Source organism: Pelophylax lessonae (genome assembly GCF_965119305.1).
Source record: "Pelophylax lessonae genome assembly, chromosome: 4".
Taxonomy (NCBI): Eukaryota; Metazoa; Chordata; class Amphibia; order Anura; family Ranidae; genus Pelophylax; species Pelophylax lessonae.
This window is the reverse complement of record NC_138771.1, coordinates 55,601,781-55,614,546: the sequence shown is the minus strand read 5'-3', so window position 1 is coordinate 55,614,546 and position 12,766 is coordinate 55,601,781. Positions and strand designations below refer to the sequence as shown.

At 43.6% G+C, this 12,766-nt stretch overlaps 1 protein-coding gene across 1 annotated transcript in view; it reads right to left on the bottom strand.

The window, feature by feature from the left end:
• LOC309554526 (cell surface hyaluronidase CEMIP2-like) overlaps window positions 1-12,766 on the bottom strand; it is a gene marked incomplete at its 5' end in the record, with an annotated part of 142,550 nt that overhangs the window by 101,945 nt on the left and 27,839 nt on the right. The window contains 2 exons of the mRNA XM_082256275.1: window positions 6,691-7,246; window positions 10,565-10,705. Coding sequence (XP_082112401.1) covers window positions 6,691-7,246; window positions 10,565-10,705 — 697 coding nt within the window. The remainder of the gene's footprint in view (window positions 1-6,690; window positions 7,247-10,564; window positions 10,706-12,766) is intronic.

Below are 12,766 nucleotides of genomic sequence, written 5' to 3'. Positions count from 1 at the left end.
CATCCCTACCAATCATAAAGGGAAACTGTCATGATAGCAATCCGCTGGCCCAATCAATTGGGGCCGTGGAATTTACCATTCAGGGGCCGAACATACCAGAGGGGCAGGAATGCTGGTGACATGGTCATAGTTGGTCAATGACATTAATCATGAACCCTATCTCATTCCTACTGATTACTAAGGATGGACTAAAGGAAACTGGCACATAATAGCAGATTGCCAGCCCAATCCACTGTGGCTATATAATTCCAACCATGCGACCACACATACCATAGGAGCAGGGATGCTGATGACAAGGCCATATTTGACCAATGACATTGACCACAAACCTTAGTTCAACCCTACTGATCACAAAGAGGGAGATTTACTAAAACTGGTGCACTGAGAATCTGGTGCAGCTGTGCATGGTAGCCAACCAGCTTCTAGGTTTTCATGTCAAAGATTATTGAAGAAGCTGAAGTTAGAAGCTGATTGGCTGGCATGCACAGACGCACCAGATTTTGCACTTTCCAGTAAATTGAGTATTATACTACACAGCTGCACCAGATTCTGTGTGCACCAGTTTTAGTAAATCCTCCCCTAAGCATGAACTCAGGGAAATTGTCACATGATAGAAAGCTATCAGATCAATCTACTATACCGGATCAAATGGATTTAGTAGGGGTTCCCTGAGACCTGAAATTTATTTTAGGGGTTCCTCTGGGGTAATAAGAGTTGAAATGCTGCTAAAGACTTAGAAAAAAAATAATTTCTAAATTTAATTAGTCCTGTGCTCAGCAACGCAACGGGGTTGATTTACTAAGGCTCACACTGAAGTGACAATTGCTCTGACTTTGGAGCACTAATGAAGTCACATCAGAGGTCGGTCCCCATTCTGTGCAATGAAACCATTCTAATCGGTGCAACATGAGTCTCTCTCCAACTTAGAAAAGGTTCCTGCACTACTTTTGGTCCAACTTTGGTAGGACTTGCATGTACTTCTGTTAAAAAAGTTGCATGCAAGTCGTGCTGAAGTCGCGCGGAGGTCCGACTTTGAAGACACGAGCAGTGTGAACCCGGCTAAAACTGGAGAGTGAAAAATCTGGGGCAGCTGTGCATGGTAGCCAATCAGCTTTTAAATTCAACTTGTTAAATTAAACTTTGACAAAAAAAATAGAAAACTAGAAGCTAATTGGTTTCTATGCACAGCTGCACATAATTGTTCACTAAGTTTTAGTAAATCAACTGGAATGTCAGATCTCTAAAGTAAAACTGAAGCTCCAAAGTGATATATATGTGGTATGAAGCGTATAAATATGCACTGTATAAACACAGAGGGTGTCCTTTAACCTTTCGGTGCCAGCCCTCATTTGTCAAAGTAAGACTGGCCTCGGGGCAATCCCTGCCTTGCCAGCCCTGCCCTGATAATATGAATGTCATATAATTCTATTTTATGGCACATTCCACCCCTATGGCAATCAATAGGCATTTCTTTCATATACCCACATCACTTTCTATAGCTTACAGATGGATAATTACACAAGAAAAGCCTTAAAGGATTAACCTGTCAGAGCCTCAAATTATTATGAGCATAGCAGAACACAATATAATGGAATTCCCTGCGTGTTTAAGATCCACTCAACCCTGTAATTCATCAAGCGCTAAGTAAATATTTATAGCAATATACATTAGAGCGCAATTGTGTGATAAGGGAAAGGGGGTCGCCAGTGATAGCAGACTGAATACGCCCTCCACAGGTATTATTGGAGTCTAGTCTATGTTCATGGTCCCTTGTTGCATTCCTAGCATTCTTCTCATATTTCTGCTCAGGGATGAGGTCCATGTACCTGGGTGTTCAGCTCTTCTATCTAGTCCTGATATCTTATCAGCAGCCCGGGGAGCTGTCCATGGTAGAACCTGCTTCTGCTCCCACACATCCTGCCTGAGCTCTGCTAGACTCTCAATGGCTCGGCAGACCACTGAGCACTTACACTAAGCCTTCACTTTTCATCATTAGCCTCAATAACCAGAAGTCTAGACATGTCCATAAGTAATGAGCCAAATATACAAGGCCTGTACAAACTAGCTATGCAAACTAATGAGCAGACCAGTCAACGATCCAGGAGTGTACCTCTCAACATAGTTGTCACGGCTAAATAATGTGCTCTATATAAGCGTGTTTTTACATCAATAGGTAAGATATTAGTTCAGTGGAGAGAACATAAAGGATCAGCAAAACAAAAAAGTCTCTTGTAGAGTCTCAATTTTTTTTTTCTTTTTCTTAAATAACAAACATGTTATACTTATTAAAAAAGAATAGCGCACACATGCAAAAGAAATGACTATCAAATATGAAGACAATCCATAAATAAAAATGGGGATTTGGTCCCACCATATGGCCATATCGTGCTCGTGCTTTTTTATGGATAGTGTAGGACCCACCGACAATGGGGTACTTTGACGTAGTGGCGGGCTTGAGCACGATATGGCCATATGGTGGGATTATGGATTGTCTTCATATTTGATAGTCATTTCTTCTGCATGTGTGCGCTATTCTTTTTTAATATGCATGTCGCTTGGTTCATAGCTGCACCAGCTTTAGAAATACATGTTCAGGGTGTGCTCCCCCAACTTTTTGCTTGTTTAAACATGTTATACTTACCTGCCCTGTGCAGTTGGTTTTTCACAAAGGAACCCTGGATCCTCCTCTTCTTGGGTCCCTCTTTGGCTCTCCTGGCCCCTCCCTCCTGTCGATGGTCCCCACAGCAAGCAGGTTGCTATGAGGGTACCGAAGCCGAGATTCAGCTTTGTGTATCCATTCAGACACGGAGCTGCCGGGGGGCCCCGCCCCCCTCTCTCCTGATTGACTAACTGACTTTGATTGACAGCCAATGGCGCCGCTGCTGTGTCTCAGCCAATCAAGAGGGAAGTCCCGGATGGACGAGGGACTCGTGGACTATGCTGGACAGAGATGGACCTCAGGTAAGTATTAAGGGTGCTGGGGAGGCTGCTACACACAGAAGGCTTTTTATCCTAAAGTGGATATAAACCTGATTCATGAAATTTGACCTGGGCACATCTATCTGTAGTGTTTTCTTATCTCTCTCAAAGTCCTGTGTGTTTCTGCTGTTTTGTTATTCAGAATGATAACTTCTGACAAGTTCTCCTACAACTAAGATAAAACCAGGCTGAAATTTGTGTCCTGGGAGGTTTCTTTAAATAGATTAGCAGAGAGCTTGTCTTGTCACAGCACAGCTCTGCAAGTCTCTGCCTATGTGGAGTGGGGGTGTGTGCCTTTCCTCCAATCAGATGTCGCCGCTGTATGCCAAGAATCCACTCCCAATGCAAACAGGAAGAAAAAATTTCTAGCACGATGTGAACTTTCTAAAGAATATATAGAGCTGAAGACAGCAGATATACAAGTAAAACTTATGTAGGGAGATTTGTTTCCTCTCTATGTATCATCTGAGGCTGTTTACTTCACTGAGTATATGTTAGTGTTTACATCCATTTTAATGCATAGAATGCATTAAAATAAAAAAAAAAACTTCTGCCTTTACAACTCCTTTAAGATTGGCCATTCATTATACAATCTTCTTGTACAATTTTCCTTTATATTTACCAAAACCATATAATAGAAGGTCAAACCTAAACACTTTCAATTTGTATGCAATCTTGCAGGTCCTTGCACTACATAATTAAATATAGTAGAAAACACCTGTTGTAATTCCCCGAGGTGGTGAGAATTTGGTGCATTGGCTTGTAGTGTCCTCTCAGCACCCAAGCAAGTATATAGGTAAAAGAAAGTCAGCAGCTCAGTCTTCCACAATGAATGGGTTTATGAATCCAGGTGTAGTACAAAATAATACAGGGCTTACGCGTTTCAGCGTGTAGTCCTAATCATAGTCATTCAATTCTCAGAATAACAGCTCTTACCTTTTTGCCGGTTGTATTGCAGTGATTTTGCTTTTGGATTGCTAATTATAAATATATTATATATAAATTATAAATATATAATTAAATAATCAAACGGCTTTATTTTACCTATATCCTTGCATTACACAGTTGAAGGTAAATATAAAGGAAATTGAACAGGAAAATTGTATTATATATGGCTAGCTTAAGTTTAGTTAATTTAAAAAAAAAATCTGTAAAAAGAATGGTAGTTTCATTTAAAGTAGAAGAAATGCCTAACCCTATTCCTAATGATTTCCCCTTCCCTCTCCTCCAATCCTGCTTACCCTGTATATAAAAAATGCGTATTTTTAATCCACTCCAATCTCATGATCCTGCAGTTCAGGATTCCCTGTGTAGGGGGGCGCTCAACAAGCCATGATGCTCCATTAGGCTCCCATGTCTCAGCTATTGTCAGTGCTCCCTCCTCTCCCCTGCAGCAGCCCTTCACTGCCACAGGGGGAGCCGGAGCGGCAGGATCATGTGACCGGAGCAGAGCATAATAAAAATAGTTAAGTACACAGATATTTTTATAGAGATTAGGCAAGATAGGTAGGAGGAGGGGAGAGAGAACATTTTTAAGAATATTTAGGCCCCTTTCACAGTAGTGGACCATTCAGATCTGGCTGTCAGTTTTTCAGGCAGGTCTGAACGGATGCCCAATGCATCTCTATGTGGCATCGGATGTCAGCGGAGACATGTCCGCTGACATCCGATCCGATCCGGTCCGTCAAATCTGGACGGATGGAAACCCTATTTTCCATCTGTCCAGCGGATCGGATGGGATCGGACGAGAACAGACAGGCAGTCCATTCCCATCCAATTCCCCCATAGAGAACAGCAGGGACCTGACAGCTCTGTCTCCACACACAGCGCAGAGATAGAGCTGCCATCGATGCCCCGCTGAGAAAAACGGAGTTCGCAGACGGACTCCAAGTGTGAAAGGGGCCTAAGAGTTAGGTTTTTTTCCACTTTAATGAGAAGAGTCCCTTGTGCTGGTTCCAACTGCCCTAGCTGAGATCTTCTCCGTCCTCTGCCCAACCCGCATCAGTAATCTTCTGAGGAGGGGTTTAATACAGCCACTGTATCTGTCAAAGGCACTTGTCAAGAGTGCCAGGTATACCCTCCTTTTGTGTGCCCCCTCCCCCATTCATAGAAGCTATACTATAGCTTCTATGAATGAAATGTGCTCTATGAATGGAGGACTGGTGGATCTAAATAAAAGCCCCCCTCTTCCATTCATAGAGCGCTTTTTCTTTGTTCAATATTTTTTATTAGTTTTTTTATAAATATAAAAAGATAATCAAATATTGCAACAATGCTTCTACAAAGAACATAGAACACTTTTTATTAATGGAAGCCATAGTACAAATGCCCACAAGTGCACCCTCCCTTGTAAAATTACAGGCAGGTGCACAGTTCTGACCCATTGTACTACCCCCCTGGTTTGTTGCAGGTAGCGCTACAAGTCACTATCTGCATGGTGTGTGCTTGCGCTGCTGCACAGGTTTCCTCCAACACTCCAAAGACATGCTGATAGGTTGACTGGCTCCCATCTAAATTGGCCCTAGTATGTGTATGGGTGCATAGGAGATATGGACCCTAGACTGTAAGCTCCTTGAGGGCAGGGACTGATGTTAATGTACAGTATGTAAAAGTTCTGCACAAACTATCGACGCCATATAAATGCCTGTAATAAATACATTTACAAGTAGCTAGGTTCCTGCCAAGGTTGCCTTGTGGATGATCCAGCTGTGCCTTGGAGCACTGGGATGGAAAACAAATTCACTGCACAGCCCTGCATGTAAAGATCTGGGAGTACCGCAGGTGCTCCTTACTCTGGATGAGGGTGATCGTTAGATGGAGAGAAGATTTGGTCTTCCTATAGCAGTGATGGCAAACCTTGGCACCCCAGAGGTTTTGGAACTACATTTCCCATGATGCGCAACTACACTACAGAGTGCATGAGCATCATGGGAAATGTAGTTCCTAAACATCTAGGGTGCCAAGGTTTGCCATCACTGTCCTATAGGTTAGGGGGAGTGGACGGTGGTGGTTAGGTGAGCACATATGTAGCTGGACTAATTTCGCAAAGGTTAACAGGATTTTCTTGCTACTTAACAACTATGTACTGTATAACTATGGCAGCCACTCTCAACCGGGGTTCCCCTAGAGGTTGCTGGGGGTTCCTTGAGCTTCAGCTAATTGAACTCCCATCTGATGGTGCTTGCATAATTCCAGGTTCATCACCGAGCCTGTTGCTTTACAACAATAATCTTTTTAGTGGATAGTAAGAGAGAGATTTTTCCCAATGACCACCAAAGTAAGGGAGATTCTCCTAATGACCCAAAGGACCAGTCTTATCAGGGGTTCCTTAAGATCTGGAAATTATTTCAAGGGTTCCTCTAGGGTAAAAATCTTGAAAAGGGCTGCTCTATGAGAAAATATACATATATAAGATAGATAGATAGATAGATAGATAGATAGATAGATAGATAGATAGATAGATAGATAGATAGATAGATAGATAGATAGATAGATAGATAGATAGATAGATAGATAGATAGATAGATAGATACCAGGTGATATCAGGCCATATGAGGACATGTAGTTTTACAACAGTTGGGGAGTGACTGGTTTCCTATATACAATGGACACAATAGGTATGCTTACACTAATAAAGACAACAATAAATGACAAGTAAAGTGTTCAGTGCATTGACGTCACATGCGGTAAGGTGTGGACACTGGACGTTACCTGTAACCTAGATGATAGATGTATTTACTGTTCAAAGTTTCTCTCAAGTATCTTCTGACATCTGGAGTTAGGCTCTTTGCCGCCGAGTCTCCAACTGCTGCAGCCACCACCTTGCCTGGACTCTGCTTTGCCAAGAATTCCTCTAGCCTCTTCCCCTCTTCCAGAAACATGTGCGTGTCAAACCGATCAGCAGCCTGGACTTGCCCTGTCTCTGGGTCAATGACCCTGATATTGATGCCCCGGCTGCCCCAATGCTTCTCCCACTTGTAGGATCCATAGGACAGTCCTCCAGGATATAGAGTTGCATCTAACAATGTCCAAGATAAGGGTCTTTTCCCATGTAGCTCCAGTATCCCACCTCTGTCCACTCCTATGAACTTCTTTCCAAACTCTTCTACATCATCCCCATCAGTAGATTTTCCATAAAGAGAAATGGTGACGTCTGAGGTATAGGGACATTGTGGGGACCCAACATGCAGTGAGCCACCATTTCTAATGAGGATATATTGAGTCCTTAAAGTAATTGGTATCTGGTCATCTGCAAAGACTAAAGTGCCTGAAAGAGAAAGATAAACTTTTATGAACAGTAGATGGCATGATATAAAATTTCAAGAACTTTAAGTAGCCTAAAATGAACAGTACATGGCATGATATAAAATTTCAAGAACCTTAATTAGCCTAAAGGTCACCATACAGGTTATAATAATCTGAATGTACAATCTCTGTACAATAAACTTTTCATTACCAAAATTATGTAATATGAGTAAACGCCTGAACTCTACAATCATTTTATATCCAATCAGGCAGGAGCTTGCATTCCATAGTTGCTGATCAATCTAAAGGAGATTGTACCATCAGAATGTAATTTGTATGGTGATACGCCGATACACAAACAGTTACGTATTGCAAAAAACTACCAATGCCATTAATTACGTATTGCAAAAAAATGACCAATGCCATTAATTGTACACATGTACCGGCACAGGAAAAATATTTGACATTTATGTAACTTTGCCATGCAGCTTCTTCTGCCCTGATGACCCTGAATATGTTGAGTCACGTATCTAGTATATCTATACAGATAAGGACTTCTGAATTTCTCTGACTTTCTCTAAAGTTCCCTATCAGTTCAGTGCACCAAAGGGGTTGATTTACAAAAAATGTCTGCTGTACACTAAACCTAACATTTTCTTTGCCTTTTAAAGACATTTAAATATAACACACGACCCATGTTAGGTTTTAGTATTTAAAAGCTGTCTACAAGACAGATTAAGCATTGCTAATTTGTGCTCTTGGCAGCACACGGTTCATGCTTCACCTACAGCAGATCAGCTAGCCAGCTGGTGAAAGTTTGGATTCATCTGAAATCAAGCAGTATGAAAATAGCTCCAGTTACCTGCAGTGCAAATACTGCTCTATAGTGCCAGGACATGGAACGCCTGTGATGTGATGAGCAGAGGATGAGAAGAGCTTTATGTGCAGAATTAAGTTTGGTTTGGCAAATATAATTGTCTTATGGAAAGATAGGGGTCCTACATATCCTACCATTCCATAACAGTGCAATCATACTAAACATCACTCTATAGTGCTAGGACATGGACCATCTGTGATGTGATGGGCAGACAATGAGAATAGCTTATGTACAGAACAGGCAAGTTTCTTCTGGCAGATATATTTGTCTTTTGGAAAGACAATCATCTTACATGTCCTACCATCCCACAGCAGAGGGTTCATACCCCAACACCACTCTATAGTGCCAGGACACTGACCATCTTTGATATGATGGGCAGAAGAATAGCTTATGTACAGAACAGGTATGTTTTTCTCTTGGCAGATACATCTACTTTTTGGAAAGACAGTGATCACCCACATCCTACACTCCGATAACAGAGTTCATGCCTCAGCACCACTCTATAGTGCCAGCACATAGAAAGTTTATGTGATGGGCAGAAGAGAAGAATAACTTTGGTGCAGATCAACTAAGATTCTTTTGGCAGATTTATTTGTCTATTATGGAAAGCCAGTGATTCTACCATCCCAAATAGCAGATAGATCATTCTTCAACACCACTCTGTAGTACCAGGACATGGACCACCTGTGATGTGATGAACAATGGATAGGTTAGGTATAGATCAACTAAGATTTTTTTTTAGGCAGATTTATTTTTCTTCTGGAAGGACAGTGGTCCTGCATAGCTTATGTATAGACCTGGTAAAGTTTTTTTTTAGGTAGATACACTTCATATTTGTCTTATGGAAAGCCAGTGATCCTCCCATCCCATATAGCAGATAGATCATGCCTCAACACCACTATATAGTACCAGGACATGGACTATATGGGATGGACAATGGATGAGAAGAGCTTATGTGCAGGTCAGGTAAGTTTCTTTTGTCAGATATATTTTTCTTCTGGAAATACAATGACCCTACATATCCTACAATCCCACAGAATGAAGATCATGCCCCAACAGCACTCTATAGTACCAGAATATGGACAATCCGTTAAGGGCAATGAAAGAGTATAGCTTCATGCACAGATCAGGTAATGATTTATTTGAAAGGTATACTTGCCTTATGGAAAGCTAGCAATCCTACATACCCTGCCAGCCACCCTACACATCCTACCATCCCATATCATGACCCAACATCACTTTATAGTGCCAGGACGTGGACAATCTCTAATAGACAATGGGTAAGAATAGCTTCATGTGCAGTTCAGGTAAAGTCTATTGTGGCAGATATACAGTCTGGGGTTAATTCATTAAAACTAGAGAGTGCAAAATCTGGTGAAGCTGTGCATGGTAACCAATCAGCTTTTAACTTCTGCTTGTTCAATTAAGCTTTGACAAAAAAAAAACAGATTTTGCATTCTCCAGTTTTAGTAAATCAGCCCCTATGTGTCTTATTCTACCATGCCATAGAATGGAGATCATACCCAACAGCACTCTATAGTGCCAGGACATGGACCATTTGTGATGGGCAAAGGATGTGAGAATAGCTTCAGGTATAGATCAGGTAAAGATTTCTTTCTCTTATATAAAGCTAGCAATCCTACCTACTCTGCCAGCCATCCTTACCATCCCATATCTCCACTCTACACTGCCAGGACATGGACCATCTCTGATAGACAATGGGTGAGAATAGTTTCATGTGAAGATCAGGTAAAGCTTTCTGTAGCAGATATATCTGTCTTATCCTACCATCCCATAGCAGTCAGATCATGCCCCCACATGTGTCTTTGGTGGGAACTAGATTCTATCTGCGCATTTTTTTGCTGCTGTTCTTTTGTTTTTACCTATCAGGAGGCCATGTCTTCCTCCCACAACTCCTGGGTAAGACACCTTCCAGCGATTGCTATTTGGGATTGTTATTTTAGATCAATTATCAAACTGATTTGTAAGCATTGTTTTGTTAAGGACATTCATATGTATAGATATTGCACTCCCTTACTTTTAGAGAGTGCTTGAATATAGTCTATGGTTTACAGGTTTTACATTGGATTACATTACAATCCTGAAGAAGTGAAGCAACCTTCATGAAACGCGTTAAGTTATAGGATGTACTCATTGTTATGCTGTAGAACTTTGGTCGTGTAGAACATGTACATGAATTATTATATGAATATGGTGATTATATGCTGATTTATAGCACTGTTAATGAATCAGCTTGCTATTTTACTAACCCTTCTATTCATGTATGAGATCTTTATCGATTATGCAATAAAAAAAATGTTTATATGATAATGTTAAGCCCCATGGAAAAATGTTTTGTTTGTTTTTATGCATCAAATACAAGGGAATGGAGGCATGGTATTATCGGGCATCAGATCACAATTCTATTGTCTGCCCCCACCTACCCCTCCCAGGGATCATTACCTCCATCCTGAATGAGCAAAGAGTGGAAAGTGGCTGAAGACTCCAACCTGAGGGCCACCCCACGTCCAATAACAGCGGACCTCCTTCCATCGTGCCCAGGGTGCCAGGGGATGAGATGGGGCTTCTTATCAGGACATCTGTCTGCAATACACAGTCATCTGACACATGAACAGGCACGACTGACACAAAGGGGGGGGGGGGGTCATGCTGGGTCACATAGGAAGGAATGCACAGCCAGCTCTGAGCTGAGAAGAAGAAGTATAGAGGAATATGGAGGGAGAAGAAGATTGTATTGAGTCACCCACCTGTTGCCTTGACTTTCCTTGTCTGCAATGGAGGCAATTCCCCTCCAGGATGCTGAGAGCCTTAATAAACCGAACATACATGAGAGATGACCATACAATGGAGAATCACAGTCCAGAGCCATGTATAGTGTGAGATTCCTGCACCTGCTTTGTATGAGCACCTGCTGCTGCACGTCAATGTACAGCACGATAAAGCACCACCTTGTACAATCCACAATCATCAATACCAGCCATCCATCTCCATAATACATAGAGACACACAAGAACTTATCATCTCCTGCAAGGATACAGCCTGGGGTCCTCCCAATAGTCTGCCTCACCTGAGTGTCTGCTCCTCTCCGACCTGGCTGAGAAGTCGGTGTGCGATCACTGTGTCCGGCGATCCTCTGTGTGCTCCGGTACTGCCTGCGGTACTGTCTCCGGTACTGTCTCCGCTGTCTCCGGTACTGTCTCCGCTGTCTCCGGTACTGTCTCCTGTGCTGGCATTTCTCGGGAAGTCTTATATAGGGTCCGGAGCTCTCCTCCTCCCCCCCCCCTCCTCCGTATCTGATGATTCCACCTTTCATCCTCTCCTCCTCCCATTATTATCTCCCCCTCCCCGGTCTGTCTCCCGTACACCCCCCCCCCTCCTCCTCCTCTCCCGGGGCTCCCTCCCGGCCGGCTTCACACTTCGCACACTCCCCCCACTATGACGTCACCGCCGCCCGCTGTCACTTGTCTCTGCAGGTACCACGGGTCGGAGGAACTACAAATCCCTGCAGAGGGAGAACGGAGGGAACTACAAATCCCTGCAGAGGGAGGACGGAGGGATCTACAAGTGCCAGCAGAGAAAGAACTGAAGGGACTACAAGTTCTAACACATGAAGGACGGAGGGGACTACAAGTTCCTAACAGAGAGAGGACAGAGGGAACTACAAGCCCCAGCAGAGAGAGGACAGAGGGGACTACAAGTCCTAACAGAGGGAGGACAGAGGGAACTACAAATCCCAGCAGAGAGAGGACAGAGGGGACTACAAGTCCTAACAGAGGGAGGACAGAGGGGACTACAAGTCCTAACAGATGAAGCTCAGAGGAACTACAAGTCCCAGCAGAGGGAGGACGGAGGGAACTACAAGTCCCAGCAGAGGGAGGACGGAGGGAACTACAAGTCCCAGCAGAGGGAGGACAGAGGGAACTACAAGTCCCAGCAGAGGGAGGACGGAGGGAACTACAAGTCCCAACTGAGGGAGGACGGAGGGAACTACAAGTCCCAGCAGAGAGAGGACGGAGGGAACTACAAGTCCTGACAGAGGGAACTACAAGTCCTAACAGATGAAGGTCGGAGGAACTACAAGTCCCAGCAGAGGGAGGACAGAGGGAACTACAAGTCCTAGTAGATGAAGGACGGAGGAACTACAAGTCCCAGCAGAGGGAGGACAGAGGGAACTATAAGTCCTAACAGAGGGAGGATGGAGGGATCTACAAGTCCCAGCAGAGGGAGGACAGAGGGAACTACAAGTCCCAGCAGAGGGAGGACAGAGGGAACTACAAGTCCCAGTAGATGAAGGACGGAGGAACTACAAGTCCCAGCAGAGGGAGGACGGAGGGAACTACAAGTCCCAGTATATGAAGGGCGGAGGAACTACAAGTCCCAGCAGAGGAAGGACGGAGAGACACCTGTAATGAGGCGGGGGAGAGCGGACTTTACGATCTCCGCTACATTCACCCCAAACTTTCTACTGTCACCCCATCCATCCCATGTGCAGGGTCCCCATCCGTCCATCCCATATGCGGGGTCCCCATCCATCCATCCCATGTACGGGGTCCCCATCCGTCCATCCTATGTGTGGACACCGGGGAGCACATATATAACGGGACATTGTACGATCAGAGAATGCAATGTGTGTGCTCACATCTC